Source organism: Canis lupus, chromosome 21, assembly GCF_011100685.1.
Source record: "Canis lupus familiaris isolate Mischka breed German Shepherd chromosome 21, alternate assembly UU_Cfam_GSD_1.0, whole genome shotgun sequence".
Classification (NCBI taxonomy): Eukaryota; Metazoa; Chordata; class Mammalia; order Carnivora; family Canidae; genus Canis; species Canis lupus.
In genome coordinates, this window is record NC_049242.1 from 7,839,916 (window position 1) to 7,867,574 (window position 27,659).

General features: G+C 42.3%; 1 protein-coding gene across 2 annotated transcripts in view; it reads right to left on the minus strand.

Annotated features, from left to right (window-relative positions):
• The window catches only part of FAT3 (FAT atypical cadherin 3), a 643,002-nt gene that overhangs the window by 53,622 nt on the left and 561,721 nt on the right, over window positions 1-27,659 (minus strand). For both annotated transcript variants that reach the window (XM_038568333.1, XM_038568332.1), the window contains exons 13-16: window positions 25,353-25,586; window positions 4,904-5,293; window positions 1,941-2,155; window positions 552-689 (exon numbers count right to left, since the gene is read on the minus strand). In XM_038568333.1, coding sequence (XP_038424261.1) covers window positions 552-689; window positions 1,941-2,155; window positions 4,904-5,293; window positions 25,353-25,586 — 977 coding nt within the window. The remainder of the gene's footprint in view (window positions 1-551; window positions 690-1,940; window positions 2,156-4,903; window positions 5,294-25,352; window positions 25,587-27,659) is intronic.

A 27,659-nucleotide genomic window follows, 5' to 3' on the forward strand; every position in this document is an offset into this window, starting at 1 on the left:
CTATCCGTATTCTTCCGTCCTTCCCTTCCTTCCTTTCTCTCTCTCTCTCTCTCTTTCTTTCTTTCTTTCTTTCTTCTTGATTTTATTTATTTATTTGAGTCCAAAAGAGCATGAACAGGAGGGGAAGGGCAAAGGGAGTGGAAGGAACAGATTCTCTGCTGAGCAGGGAGCCTGATGTGAGGCTTGATCCCGGGACCTTGGGATCACAAACTGAGCCAAAGGCAGACGCTTCACAGACTGAGCCACCCAGGTGTCCCCAGAAGGTACTTTCTTGCCTCCTTGCTCTAGGAAGGACCAAAATTCAAAGCATCCAGAAAGACACATCTTTTGCCTTTTCTTTAAAACACCCATAAGTAAGAAGTTGCCAGTACCTATTGGCAGAAACTTCTTTCTAAGGTTTAGCCCCAATATGTCATGCTGCATTTCGGCCCATCCTATTTACTCTCATTAGTTGGGATGGAGAATCTTCCTACTTTTACTCAGGGAGCCTATACTGGATTCCAGTGAAGGGATGGTGTGGATAGGAGGGGAGCTGGCCTAAACTAGCTTACCCGTTCCCGGTCTAATTTCTTCTTAACCTTTACAAGTCCTAGGACAGGCTCCACAGCAAATTCGTTGTCCCGATCTCCGTTCACAATGGAAAAACGAATCTGTCCATTGGGCTGGCTATCTGCATCTTCCGCTACTAGCTTCATGGGACACAAGAAAAAAAAAAAAACAAAAAGAAACAAAAAAAACACAACAACAACAACACAAAACAAAAACACATGACATAAGAGATAGAGAAAAGATTTATTCTTAGGGCCCCAGGTCTTACAAATGGGCATAACTCTGACAATTGTCTTAGGTGCTATGCTCATGTGCTATGCTCATGATCATGCCTCTGTTGGAAGAGCTCATGGCTTGGCTGAAAGAGGCACCATTACTGGAGCTGCCACTTTCTTTCCATTTTTGTCTGTCTACAGCTTGATGACACTTATTACACATGATTTTCCTCATGTCTTGAGTCAGTGAGGATAGAGCCAAAGCTGATATGGATAGTTTGGTTATTTTTTTTCCCCAATTCTGCAAATAATGGTCTCCACCACTGAGTCAGACATTCTTTAAATCTATGCAGTTCCAGGTTAAGGAAGCCCAAGAAAATTCCTTTTCCCACATGGCAACCTCACTGGCCCACTGTTTACTGCTCCATTTTGGGGATATTGGGATTTCTATGTGTGCAAGTAGTCTAGTCACATCCAGGAAGGAGAGAGGGCCTGGGAAGTTCACCACTGGAGTGTAAAGAATGAACACCCATACCAGGGACTGCAGAAGCCAGAGAGGACAGATGGAAGGGACCTGTCCAGTAGGGGTGGTGATGATGGTTAAGAATGGGATTGATGATTTCCCAAATGTAATTTGTAAGTTTGAGAGAACTTATGTTCTCCTAACACACGGCTTGTCCTTACTGGTATTAAAAAAACTTCCTTCCAGAAAGAGCTTCTCTAAGAGTGGCCAGTCTTAATCTTGCTCCCATATATAGCTGTCCGGCTCTGTGTGTGTGCATGCGTGCGTGTGTGCATGAGTGGGGTGGGGGGAGGATGGATTTATTTAATCTTAGTCACCCCATAACTTACTATCTAAGGTCAGAAACCAGTGAGAGCTGCCATTAGAAATGTATTTCATGGTCTGTTCTGTTTTCTTAAAAAACAAAAACAGACACTCCCAGGAAGAAAGTAATCATTGGTCACTTATACTTTGATATAAATGAATTTATTAGGCACTCCAATGTAGAAAAGGAGAAGGAGCAGCTGAAATATTGGTGACTGACTGGGGTTCTTGGGGACAAAAAGACCCTGAGAAGAAACAGTGTAATGAGAATTCAAGATAGATTTTGCTCACTTTTTCACTCTATTTATGACTATGAGCCTCGGACATCTGGACCTCCCACTGGTACCTACCAAAATGACAGAGTCTCCGACCAAGGCGTCTTCACTGATGACAGCACTGTAGACATCCTGGCTGAACCTGGGAGGGTTGTCATTCACATCCGTGAGGTTGATGCTGACAGTGGCCACAGCACTGAGAGCCGGCGTGCCCCCATCTTTGGCTTCCACCACCAGGTAAAACTTTTTGCATAATTCATAGTCCAGGCCCTCAGAGACAGAAATACCTCCTTTGAAGAAAAATGGGAAGTTTTTGATTTGATTAGGAAAAAAACTTTGGTCAGCAGTTCCATAATCATGGTAATATTTATAACATCATCTCTATCCAAGAATTTTAAATATTCAAGATTTTGTTTATTTAATGCCCCACGGAAAGCGTCTTAGAGTCTGACTAATGCTGTCAGTTAAAAAACACAGCCATCCATCAGACACAACACTGAAGAAATAAAGTCTTTGACTATTTCTGCAATAGTTTCTGAACATCTCTCAAGCAGCCTGAAACTCTCTGGCATCATTCATGCATACGCCGCTAGGGAGAAGCATCCCTAGTAAGTGTCTCCCTATGATCCCTTAATTGGACCCGGGCAGACAGAGAATAAGCTGAGATGTGTGGATGTGACTGCATGACCCCGCCCCTAGTCAGCAAGTGAATACCTGCAGACTTCACTGAATTCAATTAACGACTAACATGCCTCACCAAGTTATAATGTGCTTATCTCAAACTATTACAGCACGAAGAGGGCAAAGAGTTCAGACATCTCAAGGTACCGTGACCTAATGGAAAGGAAATACCTGGGATTAGTGGCCAAACAGTAAGTGTGAGTTTAGTGTCCACAACTATAGAGCAGAAGTAGTGTCCATGTCACAAAGCGATTTAATTTAAGGAAGCAGAACAAGTGACAGGCCCTGGCTGGGTGCCACCCCTAGGAAGGGCTCTGTGAGTGCTTTTCCTTCCCATTCTATCTCTTTCTGGTGAACTGACCCAATCTTGCACTCTGCAATTGGAAACTGGTCATCGTACTGCCTGTAGAGCAGTTCTCAAAGGAATTAACCTCTCTCCCAACTGGAAAACAATCTTTGGGACCAAGGTCAGGATGTCACATCCATTCACATCTGCAGACAGGCATCTTCCCTAGCTGCTAAAGCTGCCCTTCTACTTAAGGTGAGAAACCAAAGTCATGCCTGTAACAAGAGCTTCTTTCTCTCCATAATTAAGTTTTCTTAGCAATTACCCCTCTTAGCACTTTGTTTTGTATCCCAGTCTCTTTATCCAGTGCCAAAATTAAACAGCACTTAACCGTTTCCCCATGGTATTCATATACAATGGCCGTAACTAGACAGACTAAGTCTAACATGTATTTAAATGAGGGAAACCCCATACATTTTAATTCGAAGTAGTGACCTTAATAAATGGAGTTATTGGGCAGCCCCGGTGGCGCAGCGGTTTAGCGCCGCCTGCAGCTCAGGGTGTGATCCTGGAGTCCTGGGATGGAGTCCCATGTCGGGCTCCCTGCATGGAGCCTGCTTCTCCCTCTGCCTGTGTCTCTGCCTCTCTCTCTCTGTCTTTCATGAATAAATAAACAAAATCTTAAAAAAAATAAATAAACAGAGTTACTGCTGGGAGAATTTGCTAATGCAATTCTTCCATCAATGTTTCCCCCTTCCTAAACCTAAGGGCAGGAACTGTATCCTCTTCCTATTTTCACCATCCCCCACCCCAGCAGAGCAGTGCTCTATAGAGAGAAGAACATGTATTCCAAAATCAGGGAGATCTGGGCTCAAATCCTGGATCCCCCAGTGACTCTCAGTGGACATTGGAGACCTTACTTAACCTCTTCAAAGCTCTGTTTTTCTCATATGGAAAATGAGAAACATAACTAATGATTTAATAGGAAACTGGCATATTCATCATGTTAAAGAAATGTTGCAGATTATGATAGTTTCCTATTCATGTTTACTGAACTATCCAAAGGAGAATGGACCTCCTTTCCCACCTTACTCAATGAGTGCATTTTCCTTTTGTGATAAGGGAATTATGTCCAATGGACAGGAAGTGGAAGAGACTTACCTTTCTTATCTGAAAAATAGGCCTGCTTTGACATGACTATTCATGGGGGATTGGGTGAACAAATGAGACTACTCATGAAAGTGATTCAAAAATATTAATACAAACACTATGAAAAATGAAAAGGTGAATATGTTCACTCTTCAAAGAATGTCCAAACTTGCTTCTTGAATTACTCAAAGTGCCCCCAATAGTTAACTCCCTAATGAAAAGAAAGTCCTAGGCTTTTCCTTCTGTTCTCTTGATTCATTTTTTGACCTGTTTTCCCTAAGCGATGCCACACTGGCCCTGAGTTTGCAAAGGGTGTGGTAAGACCTGACAGTGTTCTGACTGGCAGTTAGTGGGCAGGACCCAAATACAGTGCTGGTTCTGGCTGCCTGGGGTACTGAGTTGAGAAGGCCTGCATGTCACCGTGCATGCCACTTATCCTTGTCTGCTTTGGTAGGTGACAAGAGAGTGGCAGCCTGAGTGTGGATGGGGACAAGTGCACACTGATGTCTAAGAGCACTTCCACACCCATAAACACATGATCTAAATAAAACAACACAAAATGAAACAAAGCAAAAACAGAAAAGAGAGGGAAAGAAACAAATTATGCTCAGTATGCAAATATTACTTCCTGTCCCCATCAATGAACCACGTTACTGCTTTCAAGCTTTCCTCTGAGAAATCCAGGACCCCACATGGTGGTCAAGTATTTGCCCAATGAGCCCACAGCTGGGGGCTTAACACTTGGCAGGGGGCATCCACAGAAACAGAGTACCAGAAGGGACCCTTGGGTCTGCATGCAGGTCCTGCCATGAGAAGGTGTGCTTTCACTGGGAGAGGGGTAGGAGAGGAAAAAGAGCCCATTCAGAGGGTGGTTAGATGGTTAAGAGAAATATGAATTCTAAATAGGCTGCCATTTACCCACCTGTCTTTGGGTTGATTCTAAATCTCCCTTGTTCATTCCCAGATCGGATGAGATACGTAATCTCAGCATTTGTGCCGATATCTTTGCTGGTGGCAAAAACAGCAAGCACTTGGGTGCCAGGGGAGGTATCCTCAGGCACTGTCACCAGGTAGTCCCTCCGCTCAAATACAGGGGGGTTGTCATTAATGTCCAAGACAGTGATGGTGACGGTAGCAAGAGAGGACAGAGCCTGACCAGGGCTCTGGTCGGTGGCTTGGACACTGATGTTGTAGGAGGGCTGCTGCTCCCGGTCCAGTGGCTGCTCCAGGATAATGATGCCTGATGAGCTGTCGATGGAGAAGAACCCGTTGGCAGAGTCCGCCAGGGAGTACACCACCTTCCTGTTGATGCCTATGGGAGATGCAGGAACGTTAGCAGAAAGAGTGCAGCTTGATGCTCTGCACTCACTAGAATATTATAGCTCTGCTGACTTAGACAAAGGACAACAATGACAGAAGTCAACAGCTTTGGTCCTACGAAAGTTTAATAAATATATGGTGGAATTAAGTGGTAAAGAAATGTAAAATATCGGCAACAAATATCATAAATAGTTGTGTATTCTTCATATATTAAGGAACCCCACGCATCTTTAAGAAAAACTCTAAGATGCTGATACATATGTGGGTAAAGATGTGCCACAGAAAGAGAAATACAATTTAATTCATTTCTTCAGTAAATGAGTATCTGCAATCTATCGGGCACTATTCTAGGTGCTAGAGATTTTAGCAACAGACAAGAGTCAAACATTTCTTTTGTTTTGTTTTTTAAAGATTGTATTTATTTATTCATGAGAGACCCAGAGAGAGAGGCAGAGACACAGGCAGAGGGAGAAGCTGGCTCCATGCAGGGAGCCCGATGTGGGACTCAATGCTGGCACTCCAGGATCACGACCTAAGCCGAATGCAGACGCTCAACCACTGAGCTACCCAGGCACCCCAAGGGTCAAACATTTCGTGAGGAATTTCTTACACTCTGTGGGAGTACATAAGAAATTAGCAACAAACAATCAGTCAAATAAATGGCACATTAGAGGGTAAAAAGGAAGAAAACTAAAGCCATAAAGGGGGGAATGGGGAGTGCTGGGGAGAGAGAGTTTGGGAGGTAGAGGGAAGGATGGTAACTTTAAGGTGGTCAGGGAAGGCCCAGACATTTGAAGAAAAACCCAAATGAGGGGAGGGACTGAATAGTGCAGATGTCTGGGGGGAGAACACTGCAGGAAGAGAGACAGGCAAGGACAGGGGTGGAAGTCCCTCGAGTGTATGTGAGAGCATCATCCATCATCAAGAAGGCTGCTGTGACTATGGTTGGGAAGAAGGGAGTAGAAGATGGCTCCGGGTGACAGCAGGTTGGGGAGCAGACTGTGTGGGGTTGTAGTGCTGAGGTGAGAAGCCAGCCAAGGGCCCTGAGACGGGCAGTCATGAGACGGAATTCAGATTTTTTTTTTAAGATTTTATTTATTTATTCATGAGAGATAGAAAGAGAGGCAGAGAGAGAGAGAGAGAGAGAGAGAGGCAGAGACAGGCAGAGGGAGAGGCAGGCTCCATGCAGGGAGCCGGACATGGGACTCAATCCCACGTCTCCTGGATCACACCCTGGGCTGAAGGCAGCGCTAAACCACTGAGCCACCCAGGCTGCCCGGGACTCAGATTTTTAACAGGATCACCCAGACTAATTGTAAGGGGTGAGAAGAACAGCAAGCGAGGAAGCAGAGACAGCTGGTCGACTCCCGCAGGAATGCAGGCATGTGACAGTGGTGACTTGCACAGGCGGTGGGCCCTGGGTGGTGAGAAGTGGTCGGTTCCGGCCTGTTCTGAACACGGAGGTGGTGAGAAAAGACTGTTTTCTGATGGTGGGGCTGGCAGGAGACGAGGTGTGAGAGAAAGAGAAGATCCCAGGATGATGCAACTTTTGGCCTGAGTGGCTGAAAAGTGGGAGCCGCCATCAGCTGGGATAGAGAGGGCTGCAGGAGGATGAGGATTTAGAGGACACACCCGGAGCCCCATTTTGGACAGATTAAATTCGAGATGGGCATTTTGTGTGTAAGTGGAGATTCAAGTAGGGAGCTGGGCAGGAGGCTGGAGATCCAAAGAGAGGTCCATGCTGGAGCTAGGGATGTGAGGGCTGCCAGCCATCAGGTGCCACACAGAGCCATGAGATGGGTGAGGCCATAAGGGAATGTAAAGAGGAAAAGAGCAATCTGACGGCCATGAGCCTCGAGCACTGCATCAAGGAAGGGAGAAGATCTACTCCGAGGGCGACCTCCCACTCTGTGATTTAAAGAAACGCATTCACTTAGCAAAGTAGCATTTTACCTTAATATACACAAAGCTAAAACCTATCAGCCAGGAAAATATCTACCAACAACCAACAAATTAGTGAACGATGATCAGATTGACTTCAGGTTCTGAAGACTGATTGAATGCCTCATCAGAGGATCTTAGCACTTCAAAATGGTTTATGCACCCCAAATTCAGCAGGTATTAAGATTTTTAAGAGGCAAAATGTAACAACGCTACAGGCTGATATAACATTATTTTGATCCTACATGCGCTCAATGAATACAGTCATTAATCAAGGGTCTCTAGCTAGGACTGCCATCTGAAAATGCCTTTTGTGAATCATGGACTCCTTCCTAGAATGTAAGCTCTTAGAAGGGAGGGCCTCGCTCTGTGTTGTTTTCTATTATAACATCACACTATGGGGTCAGACATTTGGCAGTAATAAGAGTTAAACACTTTACTCTCTCAATGTGTAATTTCTCTTCAGCCAAAATTCCCAGCAAACCAATAAAATCATCTATCTGCAGGGAGTGACATAAATTGCATTATGTGGCTTTAACCAAAAGGTCAACACTGAGAGCTTGTTCTTGGTTCCATGCCAGAGAGTCCATTTTTTCCAAAGTTTCATCATTTACTTTTATTTCTCTTTCAAAACAACGGCCCTGTGATATATAAACATCAACTTCTGATTTTATTGGTACTGGGATTAAAAACAAGGTTTTCCTATTCCCTTGCTGCCCCTGGAAATAAGAGCAGAGGTTTTGGGGATGCTTTCTGGCTCTTTGTAGTATGGCTCCAAGATTAAATCCTTCCACAATTCCGGGGGGTGAATATGCACAGGATTGCAATAACCCTGCCTGGGTGCCAGAGCTGGTTGTGTGTGCCAGAAGCTGCCTTGGCTGATTAGAGGCTCTCAGGACACCTCTCAGAGTCACAAAAACAGATTTATGGAAACACATCAGCGACTGACATAAATATACCACACAGGTTTTCAAATCCCACACACTGCCTGCGAGTTTGACTTCCACCCCCAGCGTATGGAACACCACCCTTACTAACAATAAGATGGGGCAGGAAATTCATGTAGGGTCTTTCATCTGAGCATCTGCAGACAACAAGACCCCCTTCACTGATGCATAAACCAAGGACTGAGGGATTTGCCTGCTGCCACTAGCATTATTAGGTGAGCATGAGGGACAAAATCCTGTGTTCCCTAGGCCAATCCCCTTACGGATTTCCAGAGATCTGCCCCTGGACATGCTTCTTCTTTAGATCTGGAGATCATTTAGGAAGAAGGGAATTTATGACTCACTGTTCTGCAGCAGTGGTGCTCCGAACGAGCTGAGTGAGGAGAGGTAGGGGTTGGATCTGCACACTGCTGCTCTCTGTGGCAGCAAGGCCTGAAGGGAAGGTGCCTCTGCTGGCTGCCTGTGTTTCCTCCACTGGGACAGACGGCTGAAATCCAATCAAACCTATCACCTACGTTCCCAATCTGCGGCTTTCTTTTCCAGCCCTATTCAGAGGCATCCACTCTGCTCACATCCCCAAGCAGGAGATGCTGTGTTCTCTGAGCTTCCTGCTCAGCGGGCTGGCCCTGTTGTGGAGCACTGCGTTTACAAGGCTGACATTAATCAGCCACACAAAGACCATGGCTCCCCTCTGGGCAGATTCTGTTAATTTAAATTCGGTGACAGGGTTTTTCTGCTTTGCCACAGCAGAAAACCATCCCCTCCCCCCTCCAAGTTGCTGACCCCAACTCCCCCCACTTCCCATACATTCTGCTTCTGACAGTATCTTGGGCATTCACACCAGGAGGAACTGGGAGATTTATTGTTTCCTTCTCCTTTCTGTTACCAATCAGACTGATATGGAAGTGAGACCAGAAAAGGGGGAGGGAAAAAAAAAAACCTCAACAAACCTGCCAAATGGCATCACTTATGATTTGGTAGCTCTCAAGAAAAGAGCAGAATGTATTTTTGGAATGTATTAAAATTCCCCACTTAGACCCACTCGCAATGGATTTCAATAACTTCTAGAAATAAAGTCAGACAGGTAAATGCCAATTTAGAGCCAGTACTTCTGGTGTAGCACTTGGATCTTTGCTGTGTTACCAGGTGATGGGTGCTATCTTTGTTAAATGAATGCAAGTCGTGTCACTAAAATGGTAACTTCCTATCCAAGGGCGTATGATAAATGCCATCCCTCAAATCACCATCCCGTTGCTACGTACCCAGCAGAAAAGATGAACCCGAGTAGAAAACTTGCTTGCTAATTGGTCTAATGCTCTTACTCCATGTCACCATGTGTTATATTAAGGTGTAACAGTAATCCATCATTTTGTGTCTGTGTTTTTAAGTATGTAATTCTCTTCTCCAATTTGAGCCTAATTTAATGAGGACGGAGCTACTTAGCTTCTCAAAACGCTGAAATGACAGGCTACCAAGAGAAGTATGACTTTCACTGGAAGTCAAGTTTCTATAACTGTGGCAAATGGAGCAAGCAGGTCTTCAGAGGATTAAAATCAAGTAAAAAGAGAATGGTTGAAATCCTGATTTGCTCAAGGGAAGTAAGAGGTAGTGGCATTTTTGTGGGATGGAGTTGGAGGGAAGAAAGAGCACATAAAAATTCCCAGTATGGGAATGGTGTAAAACTGTGGGGTGGGGTGGCCAAAGGCACCTATATTCTCTTCCTTGGAAGGTTTCTGAATGGACGTTAGGTTCTCCTAATTCATCCAAATGGAAAGATGGATTTTTGGGGCATGGGGCATTTGAAAGCACAGTGAGTGCTTTGAAGACATGTGGTCCAGTTCTGGAAGACAGGAGACCTTGCCTCTGGCTCATGGTTTGGCCAAACTATACAAGTGTACTTGGACAGGTCACTTAACTTCTTCACTGGGTCACAAGTCTCTTCATTTTTGTTTTTTAAATATTTTATTTATTTATTCATGAGAGACACACAGAGAGAGGCAGAAGGCAGAGGGAGAAGCAGGCTCCTGGCAGGGAGCCTGATGCGGGACTCCATCCTAGGATCCCAGGATCACGACCCAAGCTGAAGGCACACTCTCAGCCACTGAGCCACCCAAGCACCCTTCAAGTCTCTTCATTTTAAAAATGACAGTTCAGGTCAGTTGAGGCCAAGATGATCTTCCAGACTGTGCTCCATTTCCAAATTAAACTGATAGAACTAGTTTCATTTGTATTTCCAAAAGATCATCCCCCACCCTCAAAGCGCTCATTAAGTTGCCAGGCTTTGGCAGACATGGGCTTCATCACCAACCAAGTCCAAATTAAGCCTAATCAAGATGAGCTATTGGAATCTTCTGGATGGGAAGAAAACAGCACAGCAATTCATACCATTCAGTTAAGTGTTCAGAGTTCACGCATACGGCTTATAGCAAGGCTTTATTAACTCAGTGAGAAATAATGCTCACTGCAGGATCATTCCCAAGGATCTAACCCAATGTCAGAAGAACTCAGCTCTATGTTTGAGATTGTTAGAGGTGTTAGAATCAGCACCAAAACCAAATGGTGAGAACAGTCAACGCGGCAAGTACGCTGAGATTTTTGTAAACTGGAAAAAATGTTTTCTGCCCTCCTCCTAACATCAAGCTCTCTAAGCTTCAGGAAACCACAAGAGCTCTTTTATGCGTACTCCGGGGTTTGATGTTGGCAGCTGCTATGACTGTCAGGCCAGGGCATTGTCTATGACATTAACCTTAACACCCTTCAGCAGTTGCACCGGTTCTGGCCTCTAGGTGGCACAGTTAAGATGGAATCTCTACTAAATACCTATCAACTGGCTTTTATAAAGAGATTTGAATTTATATGGAATACATATCTGGAGAATAAATGACCTGAAACAATCTCACCCATCAGACTCTAGGCACCCTCTGAATTTTGGTTTTCATCACTTATTTTTCTTTTTGATCAACTTTATTGCTATACTAAGATGTCATAATTTATGTATAGTCACAGGAACACATTTTAAGTATCCAGCTCATAAATTCTGACACATGTATACCCCCGTGGAACTGTGGCCCTCATTGGCATCTAGAACATTTCAATCATCCCTTACAGTACCTTCGTGTCCCATTTTGGTCCGTCCCCCGATCCCATGCCCCAGGCAATCTAATAACTTGGTTTTGAACCAACTCTTTTTCCTGCTTTCATTAATGCCTATTCATCAGTGCCAGAAATCCCACAAGTATATTTAGTTTTCACAGTCTTTATGACCGAGACTCGGTGACTACAGCATGCTCGTATTTAAGCTATAAGGATTATCCTTTGAAGAAAAATGATAAACAAAGCTTTGGTTCTTGAATACGTCATTGCATTCTTTTGTGACGGCCTTATCCTTAAAAGACAGTAGTTACTTTTGAGAAGTGCAGGATTCTGTCTTTCTCACAGGAGACACTGGACATGACCCTTCCATTCCATCTGGACTTGCCAAGTGCCACCTATTTTACTACTCGAGGCAGTGGGCTAAGGGGAGCCAAAGGAGACCATCTCTAAACCTAGGAGTTTAACAACTTGATGAGGAGGACAATTTAGAGTTTCCTGCGTGTCTTTCCTCAATTTCTGTCTCCCATCTGAATTGGAATGGCGGGCTCTTTTGATTCTGCCTTGGAGACATCACTAGATGTCTTGTGGCCAGGTCTCACCTAGACTGTTGCTGAGAGATTCCTGATGGCAAACTGCCTCACTTGTCATCCCCTGCTGGCCAAACCTAACCAGAGTTCAGCTCCTAAAACTGAGTCTACTTTGCCTCAGCTGCTGAAGATAGTCACTGATTGCTCACTCCCTATAGTCAGAAGTAGAGATGTCTGAGGATGCCTTTCCAATCCTGTGACCTCTGGTCCCAGCCCACCCTTTGAGCGTTATCTCCTACTCCACTGTCATCGTATGCTGTCTACTCTGGCTACTCCTGAAAACTCCATGAGCACTTACTCCTCTAGGGCTCTGCTCATGCTTGGATTTTTACTCAGAATGTTCTCTTCCCCTCCTTCCCTTGTCAAAATCCTACATATTCTCTGTAGGGTCTCCTCTGGACAGCTTCCTTAATTTCCCTAGTTTCTCCTTTCTCTGTGCTTCCTTAACAAAACTTGTACATTATCATTAGTTATGTACTCTCTCCCACTTGATTAATGTGGCTTTTAGACAGAGGGACAGTGTAATGTTATTTCTATAGCTCAGTGCTGAGTCCAGGACCCCACACAGAGTCAGAAAGCAACGAACATTGAATTGCAGGAGAAGCGATCAGCGGACCAGAGCAAGAGTATGAGCTAACACAGTGCATGTAGGTGACATGCACACTGCACATGCCTGTGTTAAAGAACTGAAGAACCCCAAAAGGGTGCGATTCGGAGAAGTTGGAAAGATTTAATATTGAAAATGTACATAAGGGGAGCCTAGGTGGCTCAGTTGGTTAAGTGTCTGACTCTTGATTTCAGTTCAGGACATGACCTCAGGGTCATGAGATCAAGGCCTGAGTTGGGCTTCATGCTCAGTGGAGAGTTGAGTCTACTTGAGATTCTCTCTCTCTCTTTCCCTCTGTCCCTCCTTTGTGCTCATGTGTGCACTCTCTCTCTAAAATAAGTAATAAATAAATAAATAAATAAATAAATAAATAAAATCTTTAAAAATTTACATAAAACAAATACAAATATATAAAAAACTAATGCTAAATGGATAATTGCATTTGTGAATAAAATTGGTAACTACTCAATTTTCCCAGAATGAGGACTGGTTGAATAAGTTATGGTACATTCATATCACAGAATACTATATACATCACCATCACCATGTAAAAGAACACATACATAGCAACATAGAAATATGTTTGTGAGCTAGTGGAAAAATCAGGTTACAAAACAATATCTAGCCTATGAGTCCATTTTTGTAAAGAAAAAAGGTGGAAGAGACTTCATCAAAATAGCAACAATGGTTAGAATTGACTTTTCTTTTGGTCCATCTCTCTAGGGTTTTTTTGTTTGTTTGTTTGTTTTAAGATTTTATTTATTTATTCATGAGAGGCACAGAGAGAGAGGCAGACACATAGGCAGAGGGAGAAGCACGCTCCCTGCAGGGAGTCCAATATGGGACTTAATCCCAGGACCCGGGATCATGACCTGAGCCAAAAGGCAGACGCTCAACCACTGAGCCACCCAGGCGCCTCTAGGTTTTATACAGTGGACACAGATCATGTTTCTAGTAAGTAAAAGAACTATTATAAAAATCATGTAATGGAAAATTTATTACCAATTTTGGAGAGCAGTCAAATTTCTGAGTTACTTTCCAGGCCAGTTTAATTCTCAACATATATGCCATTTGAAGTAATTGCAGAAAAGGATACTTATATGTTGCATAAACATTCTTTTTCTGGATATTTTCACTGCTCATTTTTTTTTTTTGTGTCCTGAAAGACATTGACTTTACTTAGGGAAAAAATTTTTTGTTAGGTCTCACAAAGTTATTTCAAGTGATACATTGTTTTGAACTATTTTGTATTCTTAAATTAAGCTGTAGAAGAAGATGGCTAGCTTCAAATCTCCTCTCATAGTCTGTGGGAGGCAAGTAAAATCCCATTACATCAAAAGAGCTCAAACTGACCGCTTTTTTTCTATCTTTAAAAGAGGCCTTCAGATGATATAAAATCAAAGAAAGTTGCCATTAGGAGGTCCATAGAATTGCAATTATTTTTCAAGTTACATTTTAAGTAGACTCTCTGATTATTTCTGTTTTAAGTGTCTTTTACAAGTTTTCATTGAGTGATGACTAACCCTGGCACATTACCCCAGGCAAAATACCAACTTTGGGGTCAAGAATCTTGGAGATCTTTGAATAGTCAAAAAGGACAAAATGTAGCCCCAGTCATAGAATCAGGGAGATCCCGATAATTCCATTGACTTCCTGGGGACTCACCATTTGGGCTGGCACCAGCTCTGCTGGGTTGCACTGGCAACATGATTGTGAGGTTCTTAGAAAGAGAAAAATGAGGGGCCCCTTGTTTTAAAAAAGGTTGTGAAGTTCAGCATAGCCACAGCAGAGCATTAAAACATCATGAAGCCCTTCTAAGCAAGGGGTCTGTATACCTGCAAAGGCTGTATGTACTCCCATATAGCTGGCTGTGCTGGTGAGTGACACCATTTTCTTGATACCTCAAAGGCTGCAACCCATCTGGGCATAAACCTCCCTACCATCTATGACTTGGCACTTTGCTAAGCCTGGGACAGTCAAGTGTAATTCATCAAAGTGCTCAAAACTTCATCTTTATTGGTGCATAGAACTTCTACACTGGGTGACCAGTGATAACACTAAAAATATTTCCTAAGTGGGTCAATATGTACGACCACTGGATCAATCATTCATCTATCCAATGAATCACTTCCACCCAATAAATCCTCAGGCACTGAGGATGCACAGAAGAATCATAGCCCCTCAGAGTTTCCCATCTCTCAGGAGACAAGCATGGATATAGTTGATTATTGGAGAGTAACAGCCAAGGGACATTTCTCAGGGAAGAAAACAACTCAACTGATTCATGAAGGAAAGATAGGAGTTGTCGAGAGTACAAAGTATAGAAGTGATGAGAAGAAGGGGCATTTTGGGTGAAGTGAACACATGCGAAGTAAAGAATGATGATATTGGGTGCTTGGAGAAGGGCAAAATGGCTCAGAATTGCTAAACGAGAAGTTTAGAATGGCAGGAGCCAAAGCTGTCTATTTTCAGAACCGCTAGCCTATTACCAAAGCTGTTATACACAATTAGAGCTGGAGTAAATGAAAAGCTGGGTGTAGGTTAATGGGTGAATTAGCAGAGAGAAGGAGGGAGACCAGAGGAGTGAGATGAAGAGGCTGTCCCAGTGAGAAGCATTTCATAACATGTGAGAAGTTATTTAAAGAGCTCACCACAGATGATGGACAACATAATTGCATCTGTCAAGGAGGTGTCACAAGGTGAAATGATAGTGAGTAACCTGTGGCAAAGCTGATAGGCACACTCCACTGAGCCTCAACATACCCTGCAGAGATAGGAAGTCAAAGTGGGGTGGTCTGTGGTGTCTGCACAAAATGCCCAGGACTAGGTGGAAATTCCCCAGGACACCAGCACTCCCGTAAACCTGTCCTCATTGCTGCATGCTGGATGGGGACTGACCCACAGAGGAGCTCAACGGCCTGTTAACCAACCCTGTAGCATCCAGGAATGAAGCAGCATGGGAATGGGTGAGCATCCTCATTGGAATGAATCACACCACCACTCACAGTTAGAAATCAGAATTCCCTGCCCATAGATGGCAATTGCCAAAACCCTTCACTAAGATATTTCTTTCTGGAAGGAATTAGCTATTTCATTTGTTTTGACCCTGTACTTGGAAGAAACTGGATTGACTGATTGATTCATTCATTTTTGAGAGAGAATGGGCCTGCGAGTGGGGTGGCAGGAGAAGGAGAGAGAGAGAGAGAGAGAGAGAGAGAGAGAGAGAGAGAGAATCTAAAGTAGGCTCCATGCATAGGCTCTTGACTCAGGGCTTGATCTCATGATCCCATGACCCTGAGCTGAAATCAGGAGATGGATGTTTAACCGACTGAGCCACCCAAGTGGTGCTGGAAGAAATAGGATTTTAAAAACCATAATAATGATAACAATTCATATGTGTCAGATGCAAAGTCTTCTAAACCAGAAAAGGTATCACAGTCATTTTGAGGGGAAAAAAATGTATATCGAGTCCTATTCCAGGCTTTCCAAATCAGATTTTGGACGTGGAGCACTTGCTTATTTGTGTTTGTTTGTTTGTTTGTTTGTTTATTTATTTATTTATGTATTTATTTATTTATTTATTTATTTATTTATTTTTGCCTGTTTATTTTTAAAAGCTCCCAAAGGGATTCTCATGGACAGCCAGGGAACTGGTTTGTCTGACTGTTATTTTTTCTCTATTGTTGGATCCTGGAATTTGGGAGGTGGTAGGTCCTAGGGCTCTAATCAACTGAAGGGATCCTAAAATCTTAGGTATAGAGGGTCATCTCATATTCCCAAATTAAGCTCTATGTGATATAAAGCACTCACATTCTCTCCAGTGGGCCTGGAGAAAGTAATTTTCAGTGTCTGAGGCTTCCTCCATGACATAGTCCAGACTCTGTGAGTGAAAGCCTCTGGCAGAAGGAACCTACATACACACCAGACATAATATTAGGGAGTTAACATGGAATATCTAATGTTGTTTTCTCAACAACTTGGCAGTTTAGCATACAGGTAGGGAGCAGGTATTGGGTGGTTGGTGCAGAAGCTGGTGTCCCAGGCCCTCCAAGAGCTCATTGTCTGGTGGGAAAACAAGGAATTCATATCTCCATTTCTCCAGGGAGGAGAATTTCTCCCTGAATTGGGGTTCAAAAGGGAGGAGGAACTTAGTTAAGGTTAGATAGTTAATAGAGGCTGGAACTGGAATGTTTAATCTGTCTCCTCCCAAAGCCACAGTATGATGTTGTTTCCCAAAGTGACAGGCCAATGTGACAAGGATGGGATGGGGTGCCACAGTCCACCATCTAGTCACAGGTGTGACTGCAGAAGGTATCCTGATGCTGGTGGGAGGTCAAGAATTCAGGGTTTAATGGGGCCATGGAGACCTTTGCTCAGGACCTCTTCCATTGACCAGATAGCTTGAAAGGAGCAACCTAATCTTTTTGAAGCTCGTTTTCTCCATCTGTGCTGAGAATATCAACAGCTCTTCTGCCATAGGAAGATTACAGGTGTCTGTTTTGGGATCTCTGGAGAAAGGCTTCAAACATGACATTAAAATTTTTGATATCTACAACAAAGAGTTTCAACCACAAATGCTCCAGAAATGGCTTATGTCTCACTGTCTTTAGAGGGATTATTTAATTTTTATGAACATTTTAATAGTCCCTCAGCTACCTTCAGAGATTTAATACTTTAGAGAATAACAGAGCTTTGGGGAAGAAAAAAAAAACACATTAAAATCACTGACCTATGCAGCTTAGAGGTGACAAGCTCTAAGGCATTAGGAAAGATATAGAATAGATGGTCCTTAAGAGCAGACAGGTTGAATCAGAATTGAATCCCTCTTGGAACATCTTCTGGCAAAAATTACTAGAATATAGAAAAGAGCCTTGGACTGAGATGTCAGGATACCCTCCTTTTAGATCCTGCTCTGCCACTAAGAAAGTCATCTTGGATAGGACTCTATCTAGGGGCCTCAGTTTCCTCACCTGGAAAAAAAAGTTTTGGATTGGATTTTGTTTCAGGGCCTTTTCAGAGTGACATTCCAAGATCTTCTAGGGTATGATGCACAGAAGTGGGCCTACTGCCCCAGGAGGAATCCAGGAAACCACAAGAATAGCAACAAGGAGCAGCCAATGTGCTAGCCATCACCACTCACCCTGCCATGTCGAAGCAGCCTGTTCCCAAATTGTCTGAACCACTCCTTCTTGAGGGAGGGCCCTGTTTTAATTGCCACTGACCTGCATCAGAGCGCTTTTTCCTCACAGAGTGGAGCCTGTGGGAGGATAATGACTATAGCAAGGGATTCTTAAGGATATGTGGACATAATTCCAAAGGCCACACACTTGCATTAATATGCTAGTTCTCTATTACTCCATGCCAAATTACCCCAGAACTTAGCATGAAGCAGCACATACTTAGTATGTCACAGTTTCTGTGGGGGCAGGAATCCAGGCGTGGCTTAGTTGGCTGGCTATGGCCCATGGTTTCTCATTTCCCTGTTGCGTGGGAATGCAGTTTTATCTGAAGGCTCAAACGGGGGTGGGTGGTCCACTTTCAAGCTCACTCATCTAGTTGCTAATAGAGACTCAGTCCCTTGTCATGTGGGCCTCTCATAGGCCTGCCTCAAATATCATAGCTCTCTTCACCAAGGTGAGTGATCCACAGGAGAGTGACAGAGTGCTGTACACTGAATTGTGTCCCTCTAAAACTCATATGCTGAAGACCTAATCCTGATGTGACTGTATTTGGAGATGGGGCTTATTTTTTAATTTTTTTTATTTTCAAAGATTTTATTCATTCATTCATGAGAGACACACAGACAGAAAGAGAGGCAGAGACAAGGCAGAGGGAGAAGCAGGCTCCATGCAGGGAGCCCAAAGTGGGACTCAATCTCGGGACTCCAGGATCATGCCCTGGGCTGAAGGCAGGCGCTAGCTACACCCCTTACCCACCCAGGGATCTGAGATGGGGCTTTTAGGAGATATTAAGTTAAATGAGGTCATAAGGATGGGGTCCTAATCTAAGATTCATGGTCTATAAGAAGAGGAAAACAGAATATTGTTTCTCTCTCTACTGCACATACCAAGGAAATGCCATGTGAGCATGCAGTGAGATCCTTATAGATTGGTGTGAATGACACTCCCTTGGAGTTTGTCCCATAAAGATGCAGGAAACCACTAACCCAGAGTTCTCAGCATGCATTTCTGTCATGGTTCTAGTACCTAATCCATAACACTTTGCTGAGAACTTATCTCCTCTCTTCACTTTGCTTCCCAAGTCCCTTTTCATGGTTCTCAATAAGGGGCATATGCACAAAGCTAGGATGAGTCAGAAGAGATAAAAAAAAAAAAAAAACAACTGGAGAGATTCATTTAATGTAGTTTGGTCTGAAAGACCTCTGTTTAATAGCTCTCATGGGTTATTTTTATGAACATTACTCTCAGATAAATAATCTGCTCCTTCATAAGGAGCTATCCTCTCAGAGCAAATAATGCTTCAAGATACTGGGCCAGCCATTTATTTCCTCTGCCAAGACTGATACTTCGAAAACCCAAGTTTATTCTAGTATCTGCTCCATGAGAGCACAGCACAGTACAGAAGTCATGATACCAACTCCCTCATTAAATATTCAGAAAATAAACCCCCAACATGGACAGCAAGTTTACATTATCACAGTGAATGGCAGTGCAAAATTAAGAAATCTGAGGGCTATGGAAATACAAACATTTGAGTAAAAATTGGAAAGTTTTCCCACAAGATCACTTTTCTCTATTTCCTGTTCTCTAATATGAGGTTAATATGAGGACCTAACTATTAACTTTAGAGTGAAAGGCATCATTCTGGAAGATGCTGAGAAACAATTTCTGTATTTTCTATTAATTCACTCTACCAATTGTACCCGCTCAGTAATGTAATGCCTGCAGAGCCCTCAGTGGGTGAGGCATTTATCCTCCTCATTTCTTGGTGACTTCCTCTCATGTTTCTTCTGGCACTTGGAGCAAACTCCTTGCACATTTTAATTATTATATGTCATGGTGTGGATTTCTTTGGGTTCATCTTGTTGGGGGTTTTCTGTGCCTCCTGGACCTGGATGTCTGTTTCTTTTCCTCAGTTATAGACATTTTCAGCTATTATTGCTTCAAATCAGTTTTCTACCCCTTTCTCTTTCTCTTCTCCTTTTGAGTCTCCTGTAATGCAAATGTTAGTATGCTTGATGTTGTCCCAGAGATTGCTTAAAACTATGCTCATTCTTTTAAAATTCTTTTTTTTCTTTCTGTCTGTCCAGCTTGGGTATTTTCCATTACCCTGTCTTGTAGCTCACTGATCCGTTCATCATCCAATCTGCTGTTGATTCCTTCTAGAGTATTTTTCATTTCAGTTATTGTATCCTTCAACTATGATTGGTTCTTTTTTATATTTTCTATTTCTTTGTTAAAGTTCACACTGTCTTCATCCTTTCTGGACTCTTCAGTCCAGTGAGGATTTTTTGGCCACTATTTTGAACTCTTTATCAGGTAGATTGCTTATCTGTTTCTTTTAATTCTGAATCTTTGTTTTATTTTTTCATTTGGAACATATTCCCTGCCATCTCATTTTGTCTTGTTCTTTGTTTTCTTTTTTTTAAAGATTTTATTTATGTATTTGAGAGAAACAACATGAGCTGAGGGAGGGGGGGAGATCAAGAAAGAGAGAGATGCAGACTCCCTGCTGATCAGGGAGTCCAATGCAGGGTGTGATCCTAGGACCCCAGGACCATGACTTGAGCAGAAGGCAGACACTTAACTGACTCAGGCATCCAGGTGCTCCTCTCTGTGTTTGTTTTTATGTTAGGTGGATCAGCTGTGTCTCCCACGCTTGAAGGAGTGGCCTTATGTAGAGGGTTCCTGCTGGTGCCCAGGACCAGGCACTCTAGGGATGTCCCCCTTGTGGGACTATATGGCTGGGCTGTGACAGCTGTGGGTGCACTGATATGGCTTGGCTAAGAGGTCCAGCCATGGCTTCTGCTACTGTGCTAGTGGTCAGGGCTGACCCCTCCCACCTGTCCCCTTCCCTCCCACCCCATTGGAGTCATGTTGAGTGGGTGTTAGACATGGACATCCTCCTTCCTTTTAAATCCCAAAGCCACCACTCTAATTTTGGCCCTTATAGTCTTTTTCAATACCCTTCTGGAACTTTCCTCACCCTCATTTTAGAGCCTTTTATCAGATTAGCATTTCCTAAACCCAGAATTGATGAGTTCTTTTCTCAAAAGTGCTCAGTGGCTCTTTTCCACTTATTGGTTTAAGCACATAATCCCTGGCCTGTGTGAGCCACCACAGTCGGGCCCAGACTACTTTTCTCATCTCATTTACTTCTCAATATGCTGGATGACATGATACTCTCCCAATTATTGAGTCGGGTCCACATGTTCCCAGCTTCACAACTTTATCCTCATGGTTCCTGTCTTCCTACCTCTGCTTGTTGAAATCCTGTTCATTCTGGGAGCTCTGCCTTTTGTTAAAGGTATGTGTGTTCCTGACTCATGTTTTTCATTCCTGCAAATGACCTGAGGTCTGTCACTGCACATTCCTGATCTTTGAGAATCTTGTAGTTCCTTCTGTAGTGTCTTCTACCTAGCTACTCACTAAATTTCTTTTTTTTTTTCTCACTAAATTTCTGTTAAATTCAATGGAACATAATTATAACGCATGTTATGAACCCCTCAAGTTTCTCTGAAATTCCTAAAAGAAGTTCCAAACCTTGCAGGAAATTTTCATAGGAAAGGAATAAGTGAGTGGCTTATTAGAAGATTTCCTTGTTTTATGTCCCTGGTCCGTAAGAGGAAAAATATGTCCTCTTGCATCTCAAATATCTGGAAATTGCCCTCTCAATAAATCATGAGCTATAACATATTTTGCAGAGCACGTTTACATTTTATTTTCATATAACTTTGCCTAAAATGGTCACAGACCTTAGCTCTGATCTTCATCATTGCATATTTCCTTTGCTAGCTCAGAAAACCCTCAAAATTAGGAAGCTGGACACAAATCCCACCTATGAGAGGCAGACTAAGTAGTAAGATATTAACCCCAAAGACGTAGTACAACCAAAGGACCCCCAATCTTTCCTCAAAGTACTATATTTTTAAGCATGTTAGGTCAAAAAGTCATGTCATTAGCTTATGGGATTGAAGATGTTTCCATTTTACAGGAAGACTAAGACTTTAGTGCTAAAATCTAGATAGTTGCCATGCTATTTTTTAGAGCTTGTAAAATGGGTGTTGAAATTATCTTGCTCTTCTCTGTTTTTTTAAAAGACTTTACTTATTCATTCATGAGAAACACAGACAGAGAGGCAGAGACACAGGCAGAGGGAGAAGCAGGCTCCCTGTGGGGAGCCCAATGTGGGATTCAATCCTAGGACCCCAGGATCATGACCTGAGCCAAAGGATCAACCACTGAGCCACCCAGGCAGCTCTCCTTTGTTTTGATTTGGTTCCTAACTTAGGCAGTTACTCCAACATTAGTGTGGTTTTATTATGAATAATGAATTTTGCATAAAAGAGAGGTATTTGGCTAAAACCAGTAATATTTTCTCAAATTAGAAAATCAGGATATGAAAGATTAGCAAGTCCTTATATAAGCTTTGACTTCATGAAGTTATGGAATCAGATTTCACAGGAATATACCCATGTCTTTTCTCTGTAATTTATAATGGCTTAGTATATACTGTAGCCAAATAGTGATGAAATATAATTTATAACTTCAGGTAAAGGAATATGCTTAACAAAAGAAGTTTCATGAACCAAATAGCCCTCTCATTTACAAAAATGGAGTCCATGTTCTTTACTAGGATCAAAATCCAATTGAGGTAAATCTCAAGGGAATGAACACTGAGATGGATTTTTTTTTTAGTAAAAAAAGCCAATCTCAAAAATACAAACTATATAATTTCTTTTAAATAATGTATATGAAATTACAGATATGGAGATTAGTGGATGTTGGGGGGTAGAGATTGGGAAGGAAGTGCCAGGAGGAGGTTGGTGTGGCTATGATGGGGTGGCAGGAGGGAGCTCTGTGATGGTGGTTACATGAAGTTGAACAAGTGATAAAATTGTATAGAACCACACACACACGCGCGCACAAACACCAAATTGGATACTGTATTTCAGTGACGCAAGATGTCCGCATTGGGAAAAAGTGCTAGGTGAAAGGTATATGTGACTTTCTGCAAAATTTTTTTTGCAACTACCTGTGTATCTATTATTCTTTCAAAATAAAAGTTTTTTTTTTTTTTTTTTTTAAATAAGCTCTTATCTTGTCCCAAAGGGGCCCAGGTGTCAGGCAGTAACATAAATAAGCGAGGTGGCTGGAAATAGGGTTGGTGAGTGCTAGCTGTTATCAAAAAGGCAGCTGCTACTTCTTCAGCTCCTGCCACTGTGGGAGTGTGTACCTGAAATTGCGGAGTTTTCTGAGGGCTGTTACTGTTTTTATAAAATGTCAGAAATTGAAATTTTGAATAAAAATTTGACCTTTATTGACAGCTAAGTCAAACTTTTTCAAACACTATAAAAGCCAAACTAAAGATACAAGAGGGCTGGATTCAGTTTAATGATGCATGTGCAAACTTAGCTTCAGGCCAGAGGTTCAATTTGGCCCTGAGATGAACTGCCAACTTAACAACCTGGCAAACTCAGTATGCAGCTCACGTTCCTCTGTGGTCCCTTATGAAAGACCAAGAAATGGTACTCCTGAGAAAATAAGTGTTCTGATCGGGCCACTAATGAAAATGGTGTAGGCCATTTAGGTGTCTCTGACACCCAGGAATTCTGGAGGATGTTGGTTTGATGACAGCTTAGACTGATGTCTCAGCTGTTGGAATCCCCCTGCAAGCTCTGGCCAAGACCATCACGCTCACTTCCTGAGTATGGTGCCCGGTACATGGCTGGATTTCCTAGTTTGCATTTTTATGTGTTCATTTGTTCTTCCTTGCTAGTTTAGTTTTCTTTTTTATAGCTAAGTGAGTTGTATAAAAACTGAAAAGAAACCAGGATCTGATCTTATGCTATAGCTTTTCTGAGGCAGATACAATGGCCTGGGGACTGTACTTTATCTGAGCAGCACTCACAACCTCTGTGTCTTCTTGAAGCTCTGAACATAAACCTTTGGCTAATTAGTGAAAATGAACAGAAGCAGGTGCTGATGAGATCATTATTCTGGTTTTGGTCCTTTAAAGACTTTATCATCCCTGTCCAGCTAAAGGCCAAGTAGTCATTTCTTCTTCCCTAACTCCCAACCTGGACAGCTGACTCAGAAGTGAAAAGGAGGATGAGCTAACTGCATGTTCTTCACCACAAGCCACATCTGTGGGCCAGTAACATCCTGCCCACCCTCCATTGTCCACAACATGTGCACTAATTAGGCCCCTTCTGTTTTTAATCTCTGGTACACAGAACTGACCCCATTCCTTCATGAAGAAAGTGAGTAGAAAAATTTATATTTTAAAGAATTAGGATTTTAATTTAATTTAATTTAAATAAAAATTAATCTTAAATTTTCATCTATGGCTCAATTACACATCCTCAAATGTAAATTATTAAAAGATTTATTCAAATAATTTCTGTCCCCCACCCCCACCACCCTAAAGTCTGCTAATAGGAATCCAGAGAATGTTTTGTAATGCTCCTTTAAAAAAGAGTATTTGTACAAGACAGTGGTGGACAGAGCTCAGGGACATACATGAACCTGGGGGTTTCTAAGGCCTTGTTTCAAAAGAAACGTGAAATATAGTTACGAAGGAAAAAAAAAGTATCTGTAGGAATTCCATAGCTATAAATCAATAAATGAGTCTTTTCCTGCTCACCATTTTTTACCAAGTTTTATATAATATGCAGACTTCTAAAGGGTTGGTTCTCAGTCTGGAAAATTATGCAAATGAGGGAAAAGCAATAATTTAAAGCAGCCACTAATTTCTTGAAGGGGAAATATGCAGAGACCTTGGGCTCTACGTGTGTTTTCAACTAATTATCATGTATTTACTTTTCCATTAGTCCAATAATTTTTCTTTCAACTCAGAATTAAGCAATAAGATACTGAATTATATAAAGGTCTGTTTAGCATAGCAGACACACCCCATCATTCTCCAGTCCTCTGATTTACAGCTCTTAAAATGCACAACCAAGAGGCCGTCTATACGCCCTTTTGTATTTACATTCCATCATGCAGTCACCTCGATAACTTATGCATTCTCAAAAGGACTACCTAGCAATTAACTCCAGTCTTTTCTAACTCACCATCTCATTATGCAAAGTGGATTTGAACACAAAGTTTATTAGCAACTTTTAGTTCAAATTCCTTCTTATTTCCACCACCCTCACTCTGCCTAGTAACATCAGTATGTATGTGGCCAAGACTATGGAAAATGGCAGTTAAAAAAAATTGACATTGGACTGGCAGCACATTTAGTAATTGTTCTTTGCACTATGGGGCACTACCATAAATCGAGATTGTCGTATTTCAGCTGGAGCATGTGCTGCAATTCTTTATAGAAATGGAAATTAATTCTCCCTGCTACACGACACAGGATTTTAACTATGCTCAGGAGGAATGGACAAGTAAAAAAGCTTTTATTTCTAAAGTTTAAAAAAGAACAAACAAACCCCAAACTCTTTATTAAAAGGGAAAGAAACTCATAGGATAGCTTCTTTAACCCTAGAAAGAGGAAGGAGGACACCTTGTGGAGTTCTCTCACACATGGAAGAGTGGAAGAGCTGACACATGGTTGTTGGTTTAATGTATGTGTTCTCATGGCTAAGGAACCAAGGTGGGCTGGTGAAACGAAAGGATAGGTAGTGTCTGAAGATATGTCAGGTGCAAGAAACATGGGGGCATCTCACCCATGCAATTGACTTACCAACGTCAGGATCCACGGCTTGAACTCTGGTCAACAGAGCCTTGGTGGCTGTGTTCTCATAGACACAGGTATTGTAGTGGTCGGAAGAAAACACAGGGGGATTATCATTCACGTCCTCCAGGATCAAATGGATGTCAGATTGGCAGAACCTGCCACCTCCGTCAGTGGCCCTGGCAATCAGGCTGTACATAGGGACCCTTTCTCGGTCCAAAAGAGCCAAGGTCTTTAACTCACCTGTGAAAATAAATGGTCTGGCTTTTCAAAAACCATCTTTCTTAGAGGAGCAGAGAATCAAGTATATAAAGAATCCCCAACACAGGAAGGGCCAATGACATTTGGCTCAAGTGTCTCATACTTTGAAAACCAGAGCAAATTCAATTTTAATTTCAGCGGGGAAAAGTTTATGGGATTCTGCATGCAATAACAAATGGACTGTGTAGCTTTCAAATTAATTAATCCCACTATGATACCTTTGGTATCAGAATTTCCTTCTTTTATCACCTTGGAAATCTTCATATCCCTTGAAACCTCTTGAGAACTGCTCTGGAGACAAGCTATGTGTGTCTCTGGATTTCTGCTATATCTTCAGAAAAAGCATGGAGAATGGACAAGAATTCTTAATTCTCTAATGGTCAGTCATGTCAATATTCCACAAACCCAGAAGGGGCAGTCTTTCTGCTCAACATCTTTTCATCCCATCTTTTAGAGGAAAGCAATTAAAACAAGGCTGGCTTTAGCAGAACAAGGTCTGGAAGGATTCCTATTGTGTAGGGGTAAGCCTGACTTGCAGGGCTATGGAAGGGCCTATGGTTGCTGGGGGAGAATTCTGGTGGGGGAACATTTGAGGAGTTTGAATCAGCAGGAATTTAGCAAGGTAAAGAGGTAAGTTATGTCTGTATTTTAACCACCAGAACAGTTATACTGGTGCTGGGTGTCAGCGCCTGTGGAGATTTTGTGGTTGCTGTTCCAGTTTCAGTGGCAATAGGCACAGTGACAGATGTGAATAAATGCAATTTGGTGAAAAGCATGACTCATTAAATATTATCATTCTTAAATAAAATTAGTAGACATTGCTCGGACCAAGCCATCTATACTTCTGAAACATTTCCTTCTACGGCTTCCTTGCTGCAGCCAGTTCTCAAACATGGCTTGGACTATTTCATTCTCCTACTCAGAAACCTCCAGTGGTTTTTCAGTGGGGTGTTTAAGATCCTCCATGATCAGCCTACAGTTCTTTCTCCCACCACATTTCTCACAAATCATCCCATAGCTCTTCTCACCAGTGACAATGCTGTACACAGCACTCCTCAGCTGAGCTGTGCTCTCTGCTCATGCTGCCACCACAGCCTGCAGTGCCCCGCTTTGGCTACTAGAATCCTGCCTCAGTTCAAATGTCAGCTCTTCTTTGAAACCATTTCCTCTTCCCCTTTTATTGGAATATTAGCTACTTTTTCCTCTGTGCCCACATATAACTCCCCTAATATCCTTCCTGGGCACTCATTTATTTCTGCCTTTTACTATTATACTATTATTATTATCATCATTAGCTTACTGTTCTGTCTCCTGCCCTGGCTGACAATATCTTGTGGGCATGGCTTGTTTTACTCATCATGCAGCCTACCACAAAAATCCCATAAAGTACTTTTATGTCTACTAGGTACTCAATGAATGTTAGTTTTTGAATAAATAATTGCTAGGCTTATATAGACAAGTAGGATATTTCTATGTGGCTAAGTGCTTCCCAGTAGGACCTAGCTGACACAGGGGAGGGGCAGGGAGGAGCCATCATCAGAGACTCAATAGTTAGTTATTATTCATGAGGACCAAACACAACATTGGAAATATGCAAATTATTCGATCTTTACATTTCATTTAAAAATTCAGTACACAACACCGAAATAATTTACCTCCATAAAAAAATGTCTTTTCCATTAGCTCTGGCCTTCAACAGGGACATCTGCCTTTAGCATACATAACCCTTGACCTTATAGATTTTGCCTGAATATATAAGCTAATCTGAGGGCTTATAATTGTGGAGAAACTAGGCAGGAATATTTAATAAAAACCAGACAAGTGTATTAATAAGCACTGGGAAGGAACACAAAAAGATTTCAAAAGAGAAAAACTCTCCTTACTATGCATTGCTGTCTGGTTTGCAACTTATATTTGTGATGTAACTCTATATTCTTTTATAAAGCAGATGCTTTAACTCACAGATATGAAAAACAGGAGAACCAAATAGACACTTCTAATTACTTGATGCTAATAAATTTAAGTAAAGTCAGGGGAAATTTTGTAAACCAAATA